This window comes from Cannabis sativa, chromosome 3 (assembly GCF_029168945.1).
Source record: "Cannabis sativa cultivar Pink pepper isolate KNU-18-1 chromosome 3, ASM2916894v1, whole genome shotgun sequence".
Lineage (NCBI taxonomy): Eukaryota > Viridiplantae > Streptophyta > Magnoliopsida > Rosales > Cannabaceae > Cannabis > Cannabis sativa.
This window is the reverse complement of record NC_083603.1, coordinates 62,781,673-62,807,232: the sequence shown is the minus strand read 5'-3', so window position 1 is coordinate 62,807,232 and position 25,560 is coordinate 62,781,673. Positions and strand designations below refer to the sequence as shown.

The following is a 25,560-nucleotide window of genomic DNA, read 5'->3' as shown; positions in this document are numbered from 1 at the left end:
CTCTTACTAATAAATTGAATTGCTATTTTATTGACAAGTGACAGCATTCCTAAAGAACTTCCTGAACTCCATGACAACAAATAGATAACAGCTTACATCAAACCAATAAAACAAGATTCAAGTGAATGATGGAAATTCAACATCACTTCATTCCTTAATACAACTCCAGTCTCAATTGAAGTATTAATCTCTAATGCTTCAACTTCCTATCCTAATCCAACTCCACTTTTGACTCTTCTTGAAAAAAAAAAACCTAAAATTACAGCTGACAATGAAAAGAAGAAATATGAAGCTAATGACGAAGATGAAAAGAAGCACAAGGCTTCTAATGAAAGATTAGATGCAGTAGAAAGCTTGGTTGTGCTTCTCTTCTAAATTGGCTTGCTCTTTTATTGCTCTTTTTAAAGTTATTTTCAAAGTTCTATGATGGAATACATATATAAATAGGCCACTTGTTGGAATACTATATTATAAGCTTCCACTTTTGGAAGCTCTATCACTATTAGATGGAATGAATACATAAATAAAGGCCATAACTTGGTAACACTTTTTAAGTTCCATTACAACTTGAAATAGATATGTAAGTTGTAACTTTAAAAGCTACTATCATGTTGCAACATTAGAAATTTTGTCACCTTAAATTACTATGAAGTAAATTATTATAATATCAATATTTTACATCCTATGTGTTATCCACGTGCGGAGCACGTATAGCGTTACTAGTATATATATATATCTTTATATATTAAAAGTATAAATCTAACGATATTTCTTAGTTTAACAGAATATACCGTAAAAATAAAAGAATATTCTGTTAAATTTAACGATGTTAATAGGTTTTATCTCCCGTTAACAAATAAACCCAATAATTAAACCCAAAAAAATTAAACAATAACTTCAAACGTTAACCATTGTATAACTGTTCCTTACGATTAACATGCTCCTCCCTTTATGCACTTTTCCCTAACCTATATCGATTAATCTACCCACTGAAACTGGAGCTCTATAGTTTGCGGAAGGAAAAATGAAATTGGAGTTCTACTTTCTCTTTCAATATTTCATTCTCCATATATATTGTTCTAATCTCACGTTGCGACCACAACTTAGACGAGATGAAGTGGAAGAGGACCTTTTGCTTCTTCCGGAGATTGAAACCCTTCTTTTACTTTTAATCTAGGGTATTTTATTATTTTTTTGATACATTCATTAACATTTGATTTGGAGATCTCTTTAATTAATTTATTTTAATAATTTTATTTGAATTTTATATATATATTTCATCCCATGGTCTTACTTGATGTTTTCTTATTTCTTTAATTATGTAGCAATTGTTCAGTCGACTTTGATTCTTTGTTTTCATTTTCTCCATTTCCAATATTTACTCTGTTTTACTTAGGATTTCAAGAAGGTCAATCACAATCACTCAATGATGAACGTTCAAATGGGAGACGTAGAGACCTTTGCATTCAAGGCTGAGATTAATCAGCTTCTCAGTCTTATTATCAACACTTTCTCTAGTAATAAGGAGATTTTCCTGAGAGAGGTCATTAGCAACTCCTCTGATGTACGTCTTCTTTCTCATTTTATTACTAATGCTCTGATATTTGTTTGTTTATCTATAATCACACACACACACTCGCAGATACAGTTATATATATGACTTTAATACTAGTTTACATGCACTCATATATTTTATATGTAAATTGTTTGATTTTCAATTAGAGCTTTGTTTGTATGTTAGATGATTGTGAATTATTTATCAGATGAACAAACTGTGACTGAGATTGGGGTTATCTAATTAGAAATTTGTGCTTAAAATTAAAACTGAAGTTTGTAAATGTGTGTATACATGTATTTACATATATAATGTGTATGGAAGATGTCTGTATAATTTGGATTAGATACCTCGAACGGATATTTAAGTGTACACTTTTATTTTATAGGCATTGGACAAGATAATGTTTGGGCGCTTAACAGATGAGAGCAAGCTTGATGCACTTCATATTGTATAGCCATATACATAAATATTGACCTTTGGAAGAGGCAAATTTTAATAATTAATTCTTCACAGGTTATGGTGGCTACTGTGCGCTGTGAAGAAATTGCCAATGAGAAGTTCTCTAGTTTTTCAGGAAATGAGGTACCATTTTTTCATGCATTTACATCTTTTCCATGACTTTAAAGAAAGTTAATTTGGTATTTAAACTTTTCGGAGGGTAATTACTTGCTTAAACAATGATACAGTACTGGCTGGCACTCGAGGAGGGTGTACAACTTGGTCCTGTTACTAGATTTGGGAAGAAGCTCACTTCAATTCTTGATACCTATCTGTCAGAGTAAGATTTGTTTGATTTTTTATATAAACAAAAATTAATCGCAAGTGTGATTGGAGGATGATTTTTATGCATTTTAGAAATTGATTTCCTCCTTTCTTTTGTGGTGATCCTCAGTTAGTATGCATTTTGCAGATACGTGCTTTATCATTAACAACCATGTTCTGTAGATTGACAATTTCAGCTATGGCTTTGATAGTCCCATATTTGTCTTGTTTAATAATTAAATTAACTGTAAAAATTTGCTTGCTGCTACTTGGCCCACTACTTACACTGTAGTTTAGGGTGTAATGTTTGCAACAATATTTTACTTCAGATTAAGAATCATTCAACATAATATATTAGCCAGTGTCCAACGGTTAGGATAATTTCCTTCCAAGTAATTAGTTATATATGTTTTTTGTGATTGTGTATCTATCATGTTATGCATTTACATGGAGTAGTGTATGCAAGTATTTCAAAACATCATAACTTCATTATTCATCCTCTCTCCTTTCCTTTTTTTTTTTTTTTTGTATATGTATGGAGAATGGTATTAGCAATATTAGAATATTTACTTTGAGTATAAATTTAAAATAGACCGTATTTTTTGTAAATAAAATTTTAAAAACCGTAAAAACTGTAACATGAAGATACACTATGTATTCATTTTGATTTAACTGTATTTTCATGGCTCTTTGATTTATCATTAATATGAAGTCTCTTTCAATCTTCTAAGTGTAACATGTTTTAATCATAATCATAAGTACAGTTCATAAGTACTTCTAATATTACCAATTTTTTAGTATTATTAATAACAACGTGTACCTCATAAGTTTATATATACAATTATGGCATTCTTAACAAGTCTATTTTTATAAAACAAATAATAAAAAAGAATTTACAATTAGTTACCGATTTTTTTAAAAAATATCACTAAAACTTAAATAAAACTAATATTTACGTGGCTCGCCACGTAACTTTCATCTAGTATAAATATATATATATATATATGAATAGAATTGAGTTTTTTTATTCTAGCTCATCATTTTTATTATCTAAATATTATTTTGTATTGTAAAGATAATTTATCATTTCTTATATTAGTTTTTTTTTAGAAAACATGCATGTCTTATATTATCGATGTATCAATAACGTAAATTAATTTATTTTTATGCATATTTATAAAATATTTGTTTGTGTCATGATTTTATATATAATATTATTTATTATCAAAATATTTTTATGCATTGTATTAAATTTTTGTTAATATATATTTGTTATTATTTTTGTATGCTAGTTAGTTGATTTTATGTATTTTTTATGTTGTTACTTTTATAGGAGTTATGGAAAAGTATCTTTCCCCTACTTCTACTCAATTAGGTGAAATCCATGATAAGCCTAACACTACTCCACTTCCTATCCCTAACACTACCTTCATCCCTACTACCACAAACCCCATAGAGCTTAAGTCACCCAAAAAAGAAGGTGATCCACTACCAAAAAAAATGAAGTAGACAATCTGCTATTTGGGATCATTTGTTTTGGGGGGGGGGGGGAATCCAAATGAACCTAGGTGAAAATGTAATTATTGCAAGAAAGACTATGCTTGTCATAGTACTAGAGTAGGAACAAGCAGTATGTGGAGTCATTTGAATAATCAATGTAAGAAATATTCATTTAGGGTATCTGATAAGAAACAAAAGTTATTGAGTTTTCAAAATAGTAATGAGGGTGGTGGAAATTTGTTGGCAGTGGCCTTTAATAAGGAGAATTGTCGAAAAGCACTAGCTAAGATGGTAGTGTTAAATGAACATGCATTTAAAGTTGTGGAAAGTGAAGGTTTTAAACATCTCATGAAAGTAGTGCAACCTAGATTTGTTGTTCCTGGCAAAATGACAGTTGCTACAGATATATACCAACTTTATTTGGATGAAAAATTAAAACTAAAAGAGGAGTTGATCAAGATGGATCAAAGAGTGTGTTTAACAACAAATTCCTCATATGTGTCTAACAGCACACTACATTGATAGTAATTGGTGTTTGTAAAAAGAAATCATAAGTTTTTGTCAAATTCCAAACCATAAAGGAGATACCATTGGTAAGATGATTGAATCGTGTTTGCTTAGCTAGGGAATAGAGAAGGTGTTTGTTGTGACTGTAGACAATGCATCGGCTAATGATGTAGTTGTTAATCTTGTTAAGAGGAGAGTCAATGCATGGAAAGGGTCTGTTCTTGATGGTGATTTTATGCATTTTAGGTGTTGTGCTCACATAGTGAATTTAATTGTGAATGAGGGCCTAAAAGATTTGCATGATTCAATTGCTGCTATTCATAATATTATGAGGTACATTCGGTCATCTCCTGCGCGATTGGGAAAATTAATGAACGTGCTGAGAGAGAAAAGATTGATTATAAAGGGGGTTGGATTTTAGATGTGCCTACAAGGTGGAACTCAACTTTTATGATGCTAGATGTTGCTATTATTTTTGAGAAAGCATTTTCAAGGTATGACGAGGAAGATGATAGATTCTTGAGTTACTTCAATGAAAATGAAAGTGGGAAGAAGAGAGTTGGACCGCCTACTAGTACTGATTAGGAGAGTGCTAAGATATTTGTCAAGTTTCTACGCACTTTTTATGAAGTCACACTAAAGTTTAGTGGTACCTTACATGTTACATCAAACACATTTTATCATGAAATTTGTGAAATTCACACTCAATTGTCTGATTTTGCCTCAAGTGATGAACATTTGTTATCTGTAATGGCAGCCAATATGAAAAGAAAGTATGACAAATATTGGGGGATGTAGAAAACATCAATGTTATGATGTTTGTTGCTGTTGTGCTTGATCCTAGGTATAAGATGAAGTATCTTAAATATTGTTTTGAGAGTGTTTATAATACTGAAATTGTTACAAAGATTGTGCTCAAGGTGGAGCAAACCCTTCAACGTTTGTATACTTGCTATAGTATGGAGAACAAATCTAAGATTGACGGTGAAAAATACAATAGTAGTGTATCACCACCAAAGAGTGAGATCAAGCACATTCATAAAAGAAAATTATTATCTCTATATCTGCAACAAGAAGTGATGAAGTGTTTGAGTGAGAAAATGAATGATATTAAGAGGTATTTGAGAGATGAGGTCGTTGATCCAATAACTTCTTCATTTGATATCCTTACTTGGTGGAAGGATAATGCTAGGAGGTACAATGTTTTGTCATTGATTGCAAGAGATATCCTTGCTATTCCTATTTATACTGTGGCCTCTAAATCTACTTTCCTATTTCTACTGTGGCCTCAAAATCAACTTTTAGTACTAGTGGTCGTATTTTAGACTCATTTAGAAGTTCTTTGAGTCCAAATATGCTAGAGGCACTAGTTTGCACTCAGAATTGGTTGAAGGAATCACATGAAGGCATTCAAGTTGAGAAATACTTGGATGACATTCAAGCTTATGACTTTCTTGAAGAAGGTAAATATATTACTCTTCTTTTTTAATTTATTTTTTATTTTATTTTATTTTATTTCCAATTATATTTGGTAAGTTTTTTTTTTTTTTAGATAATTCAGATAAAGGAAACGTAATACTAAAGGAGAAGAAGAAAATTGAAACTGTGGTCGTTGACTAAGGAATTATAAGGTGTACAAAGTTATATACTTAATTGTGATTTTTTTTAGTTATTATTGTGTATAAATTACTTATTTATATTTTTCTTAAATTTGCATGTAGGTCAATTTCTGGAGTGGATGAATCATGAAGCTAGTTTATTTATCTTTTGAACTTTATTTTTTCTTCAAAACTTTAGAATTTCTATTGTGAACAACTTTATTTTTATTGTGGAGACTTGAGAACTTTAACATTCGCCATTTATATTTTTAGTTTATGGTTAACTACAAATGATAAGTTTGGTTTGAATATATTATTATCTTATGATGCATGCACCTAAATCTATTGTTAGGATACATAAGGTTTAATAATGCTATCATTTTCATAGGCTTTAATAGTAATTACTTCTTAATATCTCACCAATGATCCAAAAAATTTTTAAATCAAACTTCGTACAATTAACTTTATCATTTTCGTAATATAAATATTAAAGTCCAAAATATGAATCCCAACCCAACCCTTATATCATTATAGTAAGTAGGGTTGGGATGTACAATTAAAAAAAAAAGTGAATGGTTCATAGTTTTTCCAAACCGCAGTTATTGGGTTGGCCCATTAAAACATCTCCAACCCAGCCAACCCAGCCCATGTGCAACCCTAATCCCAAATACTAGTAGTGTTCAAAAATAGAGGGCTTATGGACAAAAATACGAACATGAAGGCCGTAAGGCTGAAAATAAAGTAATGTTCTAAAAGGCCTCAGGCCACATAGGACATGAAAGTATTGTTCTAAGAAAACCTCAAGCCACATACGACATGAAAGTAAAGTTCCAAAAAGGCCTAAATGAAACATAAAAGTGAGTAATTTCTAAAAGCAAAAATGGCACAAGTCATAAAACGACACAGGCTATGCAGAACATGAAAACATTATCTATGTGATACAAATATGATTCTGAATATTACTAATAAAAATATTGTCTAAATGTGTGTAGGGGCAGAAGGAGCTGAATCTGGAGCTACAAGATCAATATCCACAGAGTCCTAGCCGACCCCAGCATTAGCATGCTGGCTGGCCTAGTGGTCAATGTCTTGGCCGACCACCTACTCAACAGGTGGGTCGGCCAACTCCTTGTCGTTTGTCCTTAATAATGAGCCTCTCGATAGGTAGCAACCTTGTTTTTCTCCATGTGGCTCTCTAATAGTGCCTTTCCATAGGCCAACATTCTCTCCACAAAAGCCATATTGCCCATGTATGATAGTCTAGCACGAGGGTTGTGCAACTGGAACTCATAGGTATGTTCAGAGGATAGGTCAACATACTAAACCCTAATGGCCTACTAGCCATCAAGAGCTTCCAGCAACTTCTTCTTATGATCATCAAGTTTAGTTTTTAGCCTAGAGATGAGGGCAGCCTTGGCAGTGTTCTCTGCATTCCTGGAGCCAAGCATGGTCTCTAGGCAAGAAACCATCCTCTGTCGCTCTACCAAGAGGACTTCTAGCTCAGAATTGGCTTTTTCCTTTGCCATAAGGGAAGCCTCCAAGGTCTTCACACATTCCTAAAAAGCATATGAAGATTCCCAAGAGCCATCACGAGCTGAGCTTAGTTTCATTAGGGTCTGAAAACAAAGCAAAACAATTTCAGTGTCAAAAACCACAACACTGGTCGGCTAGTCCCCCTTTGGGACTACTTTTGCTAGCCAGCCCCCCACAAAGAGATTCTAAGGCCAGCTAGCCACATGTAAGAAGCCACATGGTCAGCCAGCCTATACAGTGCAAAGAAGATGAACAGAGCTGAAAGTATAACTTACAAGAGAAAGGTCCTGAAGTCTGGCAGAGTAAGGTCTGTCAGGTCCACCATCACCTAGCTCCCTCAGATCCTCGTCCAAGAAAGGAAGAGCTCTCTCTATGCGCCAGTTGGCTACCTCAAGAGCCTTCTGTCAAGCAACTGACCCTACTCCTCTGTTAGGCCTTTGAGTACCTTGATGGACAAGCCTTATCACAGGCTGTCCAACTGGTGTAGGCCTTGGTGGAAGGGGAGGCAGTGATGGTCCGAGAACATCCTCACCACGGGAAGTCCTGGCCACCTTGGTCCTCACCTATCCGGTACACTTTTCTAAACATCCTCCTATAAAACCTCTCAACCTGGAAGACATATCTGCAAAAATAAAGTAGCAATGTCAGAAAGCAATCATAAACATTCAATACAAGAGTAAAAGCATGATGTTATGAACTATCAAATACCATCATCATTAGAAGAGGGACTATCAGAGTCCTCAACTACAACCTTGCCCTTGCCCCCAGATGCGGGCACAGGGCATGTAGGTCTCCAAGAAACCTAGCCTCTAGGCCTGATATGACGAGAAGTATCACCTACTGGACCTCCGCAGGCTAGGCACCGGCAAAGAGCCTTCTCTCTCTTCTCTAAGTTTTGTGCAATACGAGACAAAGGTACTTCATCATCATCTAAGACAGAAGGTTTCCCATTTCAAGGGCAAGCCCCATGTACAGTTGGCACTCTCACAACTCTTGGAGCTGGAGAATACAAGCCATACTTCCAAAAATTGTCCAAACTAGTCGAGCAGATTATATTTCTTTGCTCAGCCGATAGAGACACAATGTGATTTGCCATATCCCTTATTTTTAATGTGGGGATGGAACACTTGAAAAATTGTACTCTTTGAAAGCACCAATGGTGGACCTCTTCAACATCCCAAGCATTGAAGTACTTATAAGCATACTCGTCACTTTAGGCATAGATGAGCTGTTGGAATCATTTAGCCACTGGTGGCCAACTTAGCTGAAATAGAAGTATCAGGACTGACGTTGCTGCAAAATTGACTCCAAGTTGAAGAAGTATCCAATCTCATAAGGAGTGCGCAGAGGCAAACCTAGCTCCTTATATAAGACAAACATCACCGAAAGGTACTTGATACCTTCTGGGGGGGATTTGTGTTGGACACATCCTGAAATAAGCGGAAACATCACAAAAGTAGAGATGAAGAAATAGTATGAGTCCTTGCTAATGTGGTACTCTGACCACACCATCAATTTGAGAGCAAATCGATGCGCTAGTTGGTTCAGAAGAGGTATCTTACAATGGATACTACCCACTAACCCATTAGCCTACATTCCCTCAAAACTGCCCTTTGAGAGAGATAAATAGGGGAAATCCACCTATCACCTTGTGAACCCGCATCGAGAAGCTCAAGCTCAGGGGATTGATCCGAGACATATCTAGGCCAAGTGTCGAAGGCTCACCGAGCCTATTCAACGGATTACCATCTCTATCATAGCGACCTAGAGGACAATTAGACAGGGCAACACAAGGCTTGTGTCTCTTCCTCTTAATTGGTACAACTTCCTCACGACTAAACTCAAATCTGAGACTCTCATCCTCATGGTCACTCCCAGAGCTAACATCGCATGAGGCAGGGTAACCCTTCCTGCCATCTTGACATGACCCCATACAGCCAATCTGGCTACTTGAGGGTCTCACGGGGTTACTCTTTAAGTACTCTATTTCATACCAACTATAAGTACAAGGTATACAAGAGACATACGTAGCTGTCACCTCCCCTATTCAACACATGGCACTACCTGCATGGAAGAAATAAGGGGAGGTGAGCAACCTTACAAAGCTACAAGCACATTCAAGTCAACGGTACCCAAGGGTACCATCTAGGTAAAACAAAATGTATAAGGTCGATCAACGACCAAGTACCATTTTAAGTACACTTACTAAGACATATAGTAAGTCATATATTGTACAATTGACTATAATGGACTCACTACCTAGCCTTATACAAAGTTTCAAAGAGAAACCACGGATAAGGCCACAATTATATATGCCTCCAAGGGTGTCACAAGACCCTTGTAGTGGTCAAAGGAATGAGAAAAATTTGTTGGCCGCTTGGAGCCTTGATCTTGGCCAACTAGGGTTTTAGGTCCTAGTGGCTGGACAGATGCCACGAACCAGTCTAGTGTCCAGCTACGAACCCTAATTCCAAACATAGGACAGCCAGCCTAAGGATACAGTATCTACGGCCAATCAAACCCCATGAAATCAACCTATGGCCGACCATGCTTCAAACAAAGCCTCCTTGGTCAGCCAGCATCTGCATGGATCAAAACACGTGTTTTTTCAAGAACTCAAATATGTTCTTTTGTTCTTCTGGACTCAAAGAGCCAAGAATCACCACAAAGGTCATATTAAGTTCTTTTTTGTCTAGAAATCACACATTGTCTATCCTAAGGCTATCATGTGGATAAAAATACCAAAAAGACTACAATCTAATGTAAGAACCAAAGCATGTTCAAAAAAATAAATAATGTTCATACATCCATGGAAAAATCAATCAACTCAAGTGAATGCTGAGAATAAAAAGCTTACCCACTACAAGATTTTGTTGGAGAAAAAGGTGGGAAGCTTGGATCATTGAAACAACATAAAAATCTCGAGAAGAATGGTTATTGGGAGTTCAACCACCTAGAGAGAAGGAAAAGCTTTTTCTAGAGCATGTTTCTAGTGAGAGAAAGTGAAAAGTAAAAAATGAGAAGTGAGAAAAGGGTTTCCCCCCAAAAGTCACTTATGTAGTACATGTGGGCCCCTTTTTTTACTTACCTCACCTACACATTATAAAGGCAACTAAAGCAGTTATTTCTCTACTGCAATGAGATCAGACAGTCAAGACAAAGTGTTTTAAAAGCACATCAAATTTTATTCAGTAAAGGCTATAATTGTCGTGACAACATCAACATAGATAGTAAAGTTCCTATCCATACAGACATCCGCACAGGCACTGGACGACAAATGTGCTGGAAATATTTTACCAGGATCTAGATTTACTACCAAGTATGTTTTATTAACATCCTAATATGAATTCTAAAACAATTAAATAAACACATATAAAGTTCAAGAAACCTTACATTGGGTGCAGCGGAATATAATGACTCCTTCCATTCAGATCTCTAGCCCTTGATTCCTTTCTGTAGCAGAGCATTATCAAGATCTGAATCTGGATCTTTTTCTCTCCTTCCTTGAAGCTGATTCTCCTTCTTGTTGTTTGGATTCTCCTACAGTCTTACACACTATGATTGAGATACCACTTGATGTGTGTGGGCACTACTCATTCACTCAAGGATTTCGAAATTGAAGAGAGAAAAAGAGAGAGAGGGGCAACATAGGCTTTTCTCTGAAGGAAACAATGTGTAAGTCATGAGTTTCCTAAAGCCAATACTTTCTATTTATAGAATGCCTCTAGCTTTAGGTTAGAATTTTATGGCATTAAAATAATGGAAAAATTAAATGGTAAACCCTTTGCATAGTGGGCGACCATATAAGGAAATTGGGCCTCACTTTGCAACTTTCCCATTTTTTTATTTTTCATTCCCATTTTCTCAAAAATACCAATTTTCCAATTTAACCATTTAAATGTCAATTCTAATTATTTAATAACTAAAAATTAATTATTAAATAATGTTGCCATTTAATATATTTATTAATTTAGACATATAAAGTCTCTTAATTAATAAATAAACCTAGAATCTCTTTTCTTTACAATTTCACCCTTGCTTAGTGAAAATTCATAAAGTAGACATAGTCTAACTTTAGAATTATAATTGATTAATTAAAATCAATTAACTGAGTCTTACAAGCACTATGGTCTCTACTAGTATGGGGACCACGGGCCTATATTTCCGAGCTTCCAATAAGTTGAACCGAATTTACCAAGTAAATTCCCTAACTTATTAATTCCTTATTGAATCCACACGTAGAACTTGGAATTGCACTCTCAGTCATATAGAACGCTCTATATGTTCCACGATATAGATACGTCATTAGTTATCCATTGTTATAATCATAATTTGATCAATGACCCTCTAATAGATGATCTACGTTGAATAGGCACTAAGTTACCGTTACACCTTCAATGTATTTTATCCTTAAAACACTTAGCTCCGTATAAATGATATTTCAGCGAAGTTAAATGATATCTCCACCATTTATCTCTGTTTATCCAAGCTCGAAGGATATCATCGTTTTACTTCTAAATTCCTATAGAAGTTATAGACTCCATATTTATGTTAGCGCTCCCACTCAATTATACTATCATGTTCCCAAAATGTACGTATCACCTTGATCCAAAAGTAGGCTTAACTAACAAATCAAAGAACATGTATAGTACTCTTTAGATCGAATCTAATCATATCAGGATTAAGATCATTTGATCTAGGATCAACGGGTGATATTGAATTGAATAGATATTACGGTAAATTTTAATATATCTAATCAAAGTTCAATATCGGTCCCTTCTGATGTATACTCCATACATCCGATACTTGTAAACTTTGTCAATGCCCTGGAAAGGACATAACATTTTTCCAAGGTGTAAGAATACCTATCGCTAATTATCATGTCAGTCTAAATCCAGTGAACAGGGAATAAACTTTCGAACATATAATTAAGATTATGTTCCACTGTGCTGACAACACTATAATCTTTAACAAATTCATATGTTCTGGACTTAAATAGAATTCATACATTGTATATATAATCATGAAATAAATCATGTGAACCATGCAACATAAAATGTTATCTTTGATCTTTATTAATAAGTAAATTTGATTATATTGAAATGGGTTTTATTTAGGGCAAAAAACCCAACAAAATGTTGTCCCAATTTTAGTCCTTGTGATGTGGCATGCTTACGTGGACAAAATCAGTGCCACGTGGTAGTATATCTCACAAAGAGGAAGGCCAAGTCAGCACTTGAATAAATGAAGACCCTGGCACTCAAGCGGGCATCAAGTGATAGACCAGCTCTCTCTCAGGGACTGACCGGCCACCCCTGGCTGGCTCTATGGCCGGGTTGCTTGGCCTCCTCAGGGACTTGACCAACCAAGAGGTGCACTGTAGGCTTTCCTGGACATTTCTACCGTGGACAACAGGTTGTGGGCTACGAATTGGGCCCTTAAAGCCTAACAAAATGGCTTAATAATATCTAGAAACTAGGACACTTTGGTCTTTTGTAAATATCTAACAAACTATGCAAGTATCGAGGGATTTGAACTGTAAACTTAGGGCTTTAGGCCTCCAATATAAAGGCCTTAACCTTAGTTTAGAAACCTAAGTTGCCTCTAAGTCCAAAACTTGCCTAAGCTCTGAGTGTTTGATAAACTCTCTTTCTCTTCCTCATTTCCTCTCTCACACGCCTACCCTAGCATTATCTCAACACTTAAGTTTTGCCATTACTGATTCATACCTTGTAACCCTAAGGGTGCTATTGCAGATCCCATCTATAGTGATCTGAATAGTATTTCCCTTGGTATAAATACAACTAAAAGGGGAGTAGATCATTACCCGTTATCACAAGGGGGCCGAACCTCTATAACAAATTTTGTTGTTTATTTCTTTTCCTTCTTATTTGTGCAAACACGTGGCAAACATTAGATCTATACAACCCCATTGTCGGTTTATCACTTTCTGAGGTCAACATATATTAATTAGTTAAATATAATATTATTTTTAAATAATATTAAAGAGATAAATATATTAGTTTAGAAAAAATAATATTTATTTTAATCTTTGTGAAATATGAGATTCATGAGAATTAATCAATTGTTATTTATTAGTGAATAAATAATAAATCTTATTTATGGCAAAATTAAAAAAAATAATTCTCGATCTTAAAATAAGACCCACACGTGTAGGGTGACATATAAAGGTCCATGATTAATCTAGTTTAATTATTTTATTAGTTAAAATAACTTAAACTAAATTAAGTCTATTATCTTTTAATTATTAATTAAATGAATTATTGAATAGTTATTTAATTAAATTTATAATAATTAAAATAAAAAATCTACTGATAATTGTTATTAAGTTATGGATATTTATGTTTGAATTTAGATTTTAATTCAAATTATATTAGATATTTACTCAAACAAATCTATATTTTTTGATAAAAACAAAATATATTCAAGTTTGTTCCTGTAAAATTTAATTTTTAATATATTTTTACAATTCTATTTTAAATATATTTTTTTAAGATCTAAGTAAATTTTCTAATAAAAAATAAATAATTTTTTATATCGTGTAATTAGTTTTAAAATTTTTTAATTTTCTTAATCATTCAAAATAATTTTTCTTAAGATCTAAATTAATTTTTTAAGACTTTCTAAAAAAATATTGAATCTTTGTCATTTTTATTTTAAGGGGATACGAATTGATAGCTGAAAAAGTTTGGGGGCAAAGTTGCTAATTGAAAAAGATACGTCATCATTTAAAGAGAATAATGGGATAGAACCTAACTAAAGGACTAAATTTCTGTAAATATAATAATTTAGAGGGGATTCTTAACAAGCCGTATATTTTAAGGGCCAAAATGAGTATTGTCAAAAGTTCATGATGGAAATTTGCTAATTATTCTTTTATTTTAAATAAGGAATCAAAAGGAGTTATTTGTAACATTATATATTTGATATATAATGTCATAAATAAAAAAGCCTAACAATAAAAGTAACCTGAGATATATAGTAACAAAGTTTTTGAAAATAAGAATTGAATTGCTCTCTCTCTCTCTCTCTCTCTCTCTCTCTCTCTCTCTCTCTCTCTCTCTCTCTCTCTCTTATTTATCTCACACGCCCTTCTATTCAGGTGTGTGTGAGATCAAAATCTTGTCTCAATTATAGTGTCTCAACAGTTGAGTACACACTATAATACTTATATTTATTCATCCAAATAAGATCTAATAGCCCACTCTATTCCTGAGTGTTGAGGTTGGCTTAGAAGATCAATGTGCGGATTCTTTAATAAAGTTCTTGGATTGTATGTTCGATAATTATATAAAAAGAAACAAGGATACTTTGATAGACTTCAAGAGGGATAATCTTTCTTTCAATAGTTTAGATTTAATCTATATAAATTATGTTGGAATCCTTGGGCCTATGGTTCATATTAGATAAAACTATTTTTATCAAATTTTTCTTCTACAATTTTCTAACTTTAATATGGATCATAAAAACTAATAATTAGTATCCGAGCTATCTTCATAATTGTATAAATTAAATATTGTGTTGAGTATTTATACATTTATATATACAGAGATATATTGTGAATGGATGGAATTATTGTTTTATGCATGAATGTGAATCGTTAATCATATGGCAAAGTTGTGTTAAGAATTTTTAAGTTTTATTAGCGAATTGTACACCATATTTTGTGGTATAGGTTTTGATATAATTTTTATTTTAAATTTATTTATAAATTTTATTAAATAATGTATCATTAAAAAATACATAAATCCTCCATTGAGGAGTGAGCTTGGGTTTAAGGATTAACTCTCGACCTTATTGAGATGACGATATTTGAACCTCAAAAGATGAGCCACGAATCCCAAAGAGTTATTGTTGCAAGCCATGAGGCTCAAAAGAGTTAATCACGTGATTTCTCATGTGTGCATGCAAGGATGCATGCCCATGCACGTAAGAATGACGAGAAAAAAGAGATAGACCTATCAGGGTCCGAGTCCGTGCAATCAAGCACAGAAGGGACCGGCGCCATCCCATGTATTGGAAGGGAAGGTCAACCAGACCTATGGGGTCCAATAGTCGACCATGATGGTGGAGTGGCCTCCCGAGCCATGAGGCTTTGTTGAGCTATAAATTGGGTCGTCTTGACCCTTGAACTTCGCCTAAGTTCAATTGAGTTGGCACTAGCTCAGGTGGCTTTCCAACCACTGACTGACCAACTCCTCCTCTCTCCGGTCTCCCTTGACACTCAGACCACCACCATCAAGGCCCTAATGACCAACACCCCTATAACTGCATATATATGTATATATATATATGCGTGTTAATAGATATATATTAATTATATGTTATTTAGTTTAATAATTAGATTTTTAATCGAGAAAATAAAATAAAGATAAAAATATGAGATATTTTAGTTATGTGTATTATCCTTTTTAATTGGTTAAAATAAATCCTTTTCTAAAAATTAATTATTATTATTTTGGGGTATATATTTTATTTGTCAAATTATATTTTATTATATAAAAGAAAAATATATTCTATATAAAATAATATTATTTTTGAAAAGTGGTTAGTGATATGTTTTTTCAAATTATATTAAAATAATAATTTTAAAAATTTATTATAAACCTATAGTTTTTTTAATTAATTATTTATATTAAATGAATATGATAATTATTTATAAATATATTAATATGTATAAATATTTTCTTAAAAACAAGTTATAGGTTGTTATAATTTATTTTTAAAATAGTATTATAATATTACTTTAAATTAATCTAATTGCATATTTATCTTATCTAATTGTTTGTAAATTAAAATAATTTTAAAATCTAACTGTATGTTATATATTGTATATAATAACTAATATCATAAATTAATTAATGATTAATTGTTTAGGACATATTTTAAACTATTTCTAGTTTAAAGAATTAGATTAATTTCTAATTATTTAACTATTTAATACAATTAAATAAAGACAAGATAAGGGATTTAAATTAACTTAATAAAATTAATTAGCAATTAATAAGGTGCTTCTAATTATAAGATGGTAGATAAATGGTGAATGGAGGTGGTGTGAAATTCTTAAAGCTACATCAAGGAACAACAACGAAGAGTTCTTAAAGAGAGAGATTGTTCGTAGTGTAGTTTATTTCTTTTATTTCAATGGTTATAATTTTAAAAAAATACTCAATATTTACTCGGTTAACATTTCATTTAATATTTGATTATTTGTTTGCTAATTGTTAGGACATTCATATTTAATTTCCATACATAAAATCCTACGTAGTTTGTTTTTTAATAATCATGCATCTTATATTAGAAACATAATTATTTAGGATTGTCCTATATGTTTTATGTGCATTGTATTTAGTGAAATCAATTACATAAAATACTATATTGAATTAAATAGTTAATAACCTGATAATCTACACCATGTAAATTTCTCCAAAAGTTAGTCACATAATTAACTAATATTTTTCAAAATAAGGTATTTTTAAAAATAACATAATAATATGAAATTAATTAAATTAATTTCAGGCCTATATAATAGTAATATAATTAATGTATTACAACTGGTTAATTTAATAATTAAAATTCATTGTTCAAAATAGTTTTAATTAACGACAAACATATTTTAAAAAATGAGTGGGAGAGGATTGTCATCTAATATGAAACTCATGGTAGCCATTATTAGTCGAACACCGAGGGTATGGGGATGGTCTCGAGATGACTTTATTTTTGTCCCTCTAAGGAAGGTGTTGAACCATACATTGTGAAGGTGGACTTCCTTTTAGGATAGAATAAAGTAATGTATTTTAGGCGATACCAACCCTAAAGGGGACACTACTAAGTTAAGTCATGGAATTTGAAATAATGAATTACACTCACAAAGTCATGTCCCTGTCATTGAAACTAGGGAACATGATTTGACCAAACAAATGTTACTTTATTTTATAAGGAAAATAAGAGTTATTTTAGTGACAATTACTAAAGACAAGAACAAGTCTTGTAGATTATTCGATAGGCGAAACTTTAATTTTTGGATAACTTATTATGAAATTTCTAAATTGTTTTATGTATTTTTCTAAGTATGCTCATGCATCATATTTAATTCTAAACTTGATATTTATTTTTTATTAATGGTACTTATATTGTATTTATATCCTATTACTTATTTCTCGCATTATTTATTTTTTATTTCAATCTAAAAATGATATAAAATAGATCAACAATTTAATATGAACACATATTTCTATTATAATATAATTGAATTTGATGGTAACTTCAAATATGAATGGAGAATCGAAATAGAGCTTCTTTTACAATGAGAAAATCTATTTCAACTAGTCTCTGTTGAAACTCCCTGGATATCATTGCGTGAATATTGTGGTTACGTAGTCAGGAGAGCTTTTAACCGATGGCATGATGATAATATTTGTGCTAGGTTTATGTTGTCGTCTTTATTTAATAAAGAAATAAGAGACTGATAGTGTTTACCGAGATTTTCAAAAACCGATTAATAAGAGCTTAAGGAAATGCAAAATATTATATAATAGACAATCAAAAATTTTTTGTGGTTAAGGCATTAATGAACCTTCGTCCACTAGTCAGAAGTATTAGCCTTCTTCAGAAAATGTTTGAGTATTAAAAATGTTTATAATGGTAATCTATGTATTCATTTTGTTTCTCTCTAAGAGGAAAGCTAAGTAGGAATTTCAGTAGAGTTTTCATAAGTAAAATTTGTTCACCCCCATTACATAAAGAATGGAGATATTCATAGGCAAACATGTAGGTATGCACATACCTTTTACTCAGCCAGGGTTTCTTACTCAGCACATAAGTGAGGCTGTAAAACACTACAAGACCATCTAAATGTTGATTTGGTTGGTAGCTCTTCCATCGCACGTTGCGTAATCAATGAAAGTTTTCACGCGTGGACATGGACACATGTCATTTAAAGGTTTCTCCTTTAAAAGAAATATCTTAGACAAGTCATCGGACAATAATCCCTACATAGGCACGTACACGCACAACCACGGTCTGACGCAAGAGACAAGATCTGACTTGGTGTTAGACGGGGTGCAAGTATCGAGTGTATCTCCAGGTTAGGTTGTAGGGGACTTCTAGGAAGTGAAACTCAGGACCTCCTAGAATAGCCAATTCCTAAGAACCCCTAGAACGCCTATACTTCGTGTATGCCTCCGAATATCGGAAGCATTGGGTTACAACATCAAGGATCAATTCCTGCTTCGCAACGGGTGCGCTTTCCTAGATACTTTGATGCCTTTCTCAACTTATCTTAAAAGAAAGGGGAATCTGGGACATTCTCATACGATCTAATGTGGCACCTTTTTGCTACTTCCACGTAGAACCAATCTGGTAATAGTGATAATATTTACCCCCAAGCTCTCTGGATTTGAGAGTGTCGGGAGCTTGCTATCTTCCCCAAGAGGTTGCATTCGTAACTTTGTCTTGCAAATAGGTTATTTGGAGACTGAAGGGAGCATCCGTGACACCAGTTCTTGGTGATATCCTAGAGGACTTGCCAAAGCATGGAACTTGGTTAGCGGAGCTGTGAGGCCCATACTCTTTATCTTAGGTGCATTCCTTGGGAAGGGGAATGATGGTTGATTTTGAAAAGGCATCTGTCTTCGGGTGCGTTGGGGATGCTGTAAGAAAATAGTGATCAATGAATGCTTTATTCTCTCTTTTCAGATGCATTAAATATCAACCTTTGTATCCCCAATCGTTGAATGATCTTGCCTTTAATCATTTTGATCAAGACCGTGTATTTCAAAATCCTTCCAGCCGTTTCCACCCATATAAATGGGGCTTTTGACGATTGAAGTCATTTTCTTTACTTCATCAAGAATCTTCTAACCAAAGTGAACCCTTTCTTTTTCGCACCGACTTCTTGCTCAGAAAGCCTCAACACTTTCATACATCTTTGCCCTACAATTAACCTTCTTTCTCCCAATTTTTCCATTGTATTCAATTGACACCCACCGTCACTTCGAACCGTTCTATAATCAAAGCTAGGAGGACCATTGCCATCGTGCAAACAATGGAATCCTAGCGCATTACCACCACCTCCAACTCTTTCCTCGCAGTACAAGTAAGTATTCCTCCTCATTTAGACTGTTTTCTTCAATGCTCGATTGAAATGTAATTCTCATATTTGGAGGAATCGATCACTTTGCATTCGTAGAACATGATTCTAGGGAATAGGGTTAGTTGTTTATGAGAAATTCTTGATGGGTCCTTAGGTGAGGATTTTTGGTTTTAGGGTTTCTAAAGGGGTAATTTCTTTTAGGCCGAAGCTGAAATGTATGTTCGAGGTTTGAATTTTCCCTGGTTATGAGATTTTTGTAGGACATTTTTTAGAGTTTCTAGTAGATCTTTTATTTACTTTTTCTTTGGCCTATTGTATACATTCATTTTGCTTTTCCTTAGAAAACAACATCTGGGCCCTTTTGTTGCTATTATGCGTTTGGGTTCCTGATTTGTCACCATGCAGCTGCTGTATGGTAGTGATTTTAATGGTGACGAATCTAGTGGGGACCTCTCTAAGCAATTATGGAAGAGGCTTCCCCAAGTACCCTATTTGTCATTTGGATGTAGGGTACTGACTATTTGGACTTTATTATCGCTTTTTTTAGTGTCTAATGAAGGCAGTGATTTTTGTTTGGTCTTGGTGATTCTTGACGAGGTTCCTGAGGCATCATATATTGAATTACCTCCTATTGAGGAGAATCCTAGAGATCTTATTCCAGGTGAGGGGCCTTCCAAACCAGTTCAACCTGAATGACACCGTAGGAGCAAAGGCAAGGGCAAAGCTAGCATAACCTCTCCAGTTCCTAGGGTTCTTAACAACTCTATTTGGGAGATAGACCAAAGGCTGAACTTATTATGGAATTATAGTCTTTTGGAAGTGTATTTTATTGATGGATGTGTAAAAAATGTTTTGGGACTCGCGTGGCACTGTATGTCCATCCTTTGGGAGTTTGCTTCCCAAAGTGTGGAGGGCTTTAGACCATGGAGTTGGTCCCATATCTCTTCCAGAGCTCATCTTCCACTTAGGACTTACTTCGTGGAATTTTGCGTTAAAGTTGGAATCACTCTTTTCCAGCTTCTACCGATGGCATACAAGTTGCTCAAAGGATGGTTTATATTCTGCAAGTCCTGGAGACAGTCTGCTCCAACCCCATAAGAGGTTTTGTATTTTTATAAGTTGAAATCCTAACCCATACGAGGACATCCCACTAAGATTGAGTTTTATCGTCTCTAAAAATACAAAAATGTCCGATGTCCCACAAGCACTTCCTCTCAGAGTCCAGACTACCATTAGTACTGGTTTTTCACAACTGGCCTTCCCATGAGGCGAGTTCTAGCACTATCGTTCGACTTCAAAATTCTAGGAATCATCATTTATTCCTTTGCACTTTTACTGCTTCGATGGCTTGTAATATTGTTCTGTTTGAAAACTTAATTTCAATTCTTCTACTGTCATCCTTCCTTACAAAATGTGTTTCCAGAACTGAGCTCAAAGAGGAAGTGAATCAAAAAATTGCCTTTTGTGTGCCATTTTCTATTGAAGAGTTGAGAGTTGAGGGGGTGGTTGCCACCCAATTATTGTGCCAGTGTGGTCTCATTACCACTTGTTGGGTTTTGTGCCCTAAATAAAATCTATTTCAATATAATCAAATTTACTAATTAATAAAGATCAGAAATCGCAGTTTATGTTGCATGGTTCACATGAATTATTTCATGATTCTTTAATGTATAAATTCTATTAAGTCCAAAATATATGTATGTGTTCATGATTATAGTGTCGTCAGCACAGTGGAATATAATCATGAATATGTTCAAAATTTAAATTCCCATGATTGGTCAGTTCACTGGATTTAGACTAGCATGATAATCTGCGATAGGTATACTTACACCTTGGATAAGTGTTATGTCCTTTCCAGGGCATTGGCAAAAGTTTACCAGTATCGAATGTATGGAGTATACATTGGAAGGGACAAATATTGATCTTAGATGAGATATCTTAAACTTACTTTCTAAGTCAATATAAATGGTTGATCTTAGGTCTGTGGATCTTAATCCTCACATGGTTAGGTTCGATCTCAAGAGTGTTATTTGTGTTCTTTAATTTGTTATTTTATATCCATTTTCCATCAACGGATTCATACTGTATGTTAATGTATGGAATATTAGTTTTGTATTCTGTGACCAAGATCCACTTGGACTATTCTAAGAACTCTTTATTGTAACGAGACCTAAGTCATCAAAAGACCACATCATATATATCTATGGCATTTATATCTGTTGGAAATTATTTTACCAAGATCTTAGATCTACTCACAAGTATGTTGATTAACACCCTAAATATGAACTTTCTAAAACGATGAAATAAACACATATAAAGTTTAGTAAACCTTACATTGGGTGCAGCGGAATATAATGACTCCTTCCGTTCAGATATCTTGCCCTTGATTCCTTTTTGTAGCAGAGCATTATCAATATCTGAACCTGGATCTCTTTCTCTGATTCTTTAGTGCTGAAACTCCTTCTTGCTGAAAGTCTTTCTTCATGATCTTCCTCACTATGATTGAGGTATCACTTGCTGTGTGTGGGCACTACTCTAACACTAAGAATTTCGAAATCTTTAAGAAGAAGAGAGAGAGGGAGTGGTCGGCCAAAGATAGGGAGAGAGAGAGGCTCAGTTTTTTCTGAATGAAAAGTAGAAAATTTAGTGTGTTAAATTTCCTGAAGCCTTCACTATCTATTTATAGCATTCCACTAGGGTTAGGTTTGAATTATTTGGCATTAAAATAATGAAAATATCAGAGGTAAAACCCTACAAAAGTGGCCGGCCATACAATGTGGATTTGGGCCTCACTTTTTGCAATTTTGCAGTTTTATCTTTTCTGCATCTGATTTTCTTAAAAAATGCCAATTTTCTAATTCAACCATTTAAATGCCAATTCTAACTATTTAATAACTATAAATAATTATTAAATAATATTGTCATTTATCATATTTATTAATTGAACCATACAAGGTATCATAACTCACAAATATGCCCCTAAAACTCTTTCTTTACAATATCGCCCTTACTTAGTGAAAAATTCACAAATAGACATAGTCTAATTTGAGAATTATAATTGATTAATCAAAACCAATTATATGAGTCTTCCAATAAGCAGATCAAGAATTTAGAACCTAAATTCACTGACTTATTAATTCTTCGTTGAATCCACGTATAAAACTTAGAATTGCACTCTCAGTATAAAGAATGCTCTATATGTTCCACCATATAGACACATCATTAGTTATCCATTGTTATAATCCTAATTTGATCAATGATCCTCTATATGAATGATCTACACTGTAAAGGGATTAGATTACCGTTACACCCTACAATGTATTTTATCCTTAAAACACTTAACCCCGTATAAATGATATTTCAGCTTATGTGAAATGAGATCTCCACCATTTATTTTCGTTTGGTCAAGTTGGAAGGAGATCATCCTTTACTTACTATTCACCAAATAGAAGCTATAGATTCCATGTTTATGTTAGCGCTCCCACTCAATTGCACTACCTGTTGGAAATTATTTTACCAGGATCTAGATTTACTAACAAGTATGTTGGATTAACAACCTAATATGAATTCTAAAACAATAAAAATAAACACATATAAAGTTAGAAAACCTTACAGTGGGTGCAGCGGAATAATATGACTCCTTCCGTTCAGATCTCTAGCCGTTGATTCCTTTCTGTAGCAGAGCATCACCAAGATCTAAACCTGGATCTTCTTTTCTGCTTCTTTGATGCAGAATTTCCATAGTCTTACATACTATGATTGAGTTACCACTTGATGTGTGTGGGCACTACTCATCTCACAAGGATTTTGAAATTTTCTCTCTTTTTCTCTCTTGAATTTCGTGGCTTTTGAAGCATACTAAGACATGCAAGAGAAGAGAACAAAGGTTGCTTTATATAGGGAAAAGGGAGAGCACAACTTTCCAAATAAAGAGTTTCCTCTTTTACTGTGTAATTGATTAACTGCCTTATTTAGTGTGATCCACCACTTTCCTATTATTGCTAGGCTTTGATTAGCAATTACATGGCAATTAAAATTGAAAATAATAATTGGGAAACACACAAAGAGGTGGCCGGCCATAGGGTGAAATGGGCCTCACTTGGATTTTGCAGTTTCCTCAATTTTATTTCTATTTCTCCAAAAATGCCATTTTTCCAATTCTAATCATTTAAATGCCAAAACTAATTATTTAATAACTAAAATAGATTATTAAATAATATTGTCATTTAATATCATTATTAATTAGACATGCAAAGTCTCTTAATTAATAATTAAACCTAGAAACTCTTATCTTTACAATTTCATCCTTAAACTGTGAGAATTCATAAAGTAGACATAGTCTAACTTTTAGAATTATAATTGATTAATTAAAATTAATTAACTGAATCTTACAAGCAATATGGTCTCAACTAGTATGGGGACCATGGGTCTATATAACCGAGCTTCCAATAAGTCGAACCGAATTTACCAAGTAAATTCCCTAACTTATTAATTCCTCATTGAATCCACACTTAGAACTTGGAATTGCACTCTCAGTCATATAGAACGCTCTATATGTTCCACGATATAGACACGTCATTAGTTATCTATTGTTATAACCCTAATGTGATCAATGATCCTCTATATAGATGATCTACATTGAAAAGGCACTGCTGTTACCGCTACACCTTCAATGTATTTTATCCTTAAAACACTTAACCCTACATAAATGATATTTCACCTAAGTGAAATGAGATCTCCACCATTTATCTTCGTTTGGTTAAGCTCGAAGGAAATCATCCTTTACTTCTATTTGCCAAATAGAAGCTATAGATTCCATATTTATGTTAGCGCTCCCACTCAATTGCATTACCGTGTTCCTAAAATGTAAGTATCACCCTAACCCAAAAGTAAGCTTAACTTAACAAATCAAAGAACACGAATAACACTCTTGAGATTGAGCCTAACCATATCAGGATTGAGATCATTTGATCTAGGATCAACAGGTGATATTGAATTGAATAGATATTACGATAAATTTTAACATATCTAATCAAAGTTCAATATCGGTCCCTTCCGATGTATACTCCATACATCCGATACTGGTAAACTTTGCCAATGTGCTGGAAAGGACATAACACTTTTCCAAGGTGTAAGAATACATATCGCTGATTATACCATGTCAGTCTAAATCCAGTGTTCTGACAAATCAGGGAATAAACTTTTGAACATATAATTAAGATTATATTCCACTGTGCTGACAACACTATAATCTTTTTCCAACTCATATGTTCTGGACTTAAAAAGAATTCATACATTATATACATATAATCATGAAATAAATCATGTGAACCATGCAACATAAAATGTTATTTCTGATCTTTATTAATAAGTAAATCTGATTATATGAAATGAGTTTTATTTAGGGCATAAAACCCAACACTACCGTGTTCCCAAAATGTACGTATCACCCTGACCCAAAAGTAGGCTTAACTAACAAATCAAAGAACACGAATAGCCTCTTGAGATTGAGCCTAATCATAACAGGATTAAGATCATTTGATCTAGGATCAAGTAGGCGATATTGACTTGAATAGATATTACGGTAACTTTAATAAATCTAAGTCAAAGTTCAATATCGGTCCCTTCCGATGCATACTCCATGTGTGACAGTCAGTAGTCTCGTGATCCGTAAGGGGAAACACCGGGTAAGCTGTGCAATCCCACATCGCCTGGGGAAGGTCAAGTGGGATGATTCTGAGACTGTGTAGGTATGGGACTACACAATTAAAGAGGGCTTAAATGGATTGATTGGTACTACCTATATCAACAAGGTGCATCTTGTTTTTCGGTAGCCCATCTCGAAAGAACTCCACAGTTAAGCGTGCTTGGCCTGGAGCAATTTAAGGATGGGTGACCTCCTGGGAAGTTTTCCCAGGATGCGTGCGAGTGAGGACAAAGCACGCTGGAAACACTCGTGTTGGTCTGTAGGGTCAGTCATCAGTCCA

The 25,560-nt window shown here is 33.7% G+C and overlaps 1 protein-coding gene and 1 long non-coding RNA gene across 2 annotated transcripts; both read left to right on the top strand.

The window, feature by feature from the left end:
- The first annotated feature begins 837 nt into the window (after nucleotides 1–837).
- On the top strand, nucleotides 838–3,807 carry LOC115708986 (protein ROOT HAIR DEFECTIVE 3-like). The gene is made up of 5 exons (XM_061112191.1): nucleotides 838–1,178; nucleotides 1,397–1,564; nucleotides 2,072–2,140; nucleotides 2,245–2,336; nucleotides 3,654–3,807. The coding sequence occupies exons 2-5, from the start codon at nucleotides 1,427–1,429 to the stop codon at nucleotides 3,697–3,699; spliced, it is 345 nt and encodes a 114-aa protein (XP_060968174.1). The 5' UTR covers nucleotides 838–1,178; nucleotides 1,397–1,426; the 3' UTR covers nucleotides 3,700–3,807.
- A 66-nt stretch (nucleotides 3,808–3,873) lies between these two features.
- LOC133035831 (uncharacterized) lies at nucleotides 3,874–7,236 on the top strand. Its single transcript, XR_009686952.1, has 3 exons — nucleotides 3,874–5,790; nucleotides 5,880–5,958; nucleotides 6,049–7,236. It is a non-coding gene; the product is annotated as an uncharacterized LOC133035831 (long non-coding RNA).
- Nucleotides 7,237–25,560: the final 18,324 nt, after the last annotated feature.

What these genes read in the sequence shown, in the direction of transcription:
- LOC115708986 (XM_061112191.1), top strand. Translation starts at nt 1,427, where the DNA reads ATGATGAACGTTCAAATGGGAGACGTAGAGACCTTTGCATTCAAGGCT. An exon ending in CTAGTTTTTCAGGAAATGAG is followed by an intron (nt 2,141 to 2,244) that starts GTACCATTTTTT and finishes ACAATGATACAG; the next exon opens with TACTGGCTGGCACTCGAGGA. An exon ending in CTTGATACCTATCTGTCAGA is followed by an intron (nt 2,337 to 3,653) that starts GTAAGATTTGTT and finishes TTACTTTTATAG; the next exon opens with GAGTTATGGAAAAGTATCTT.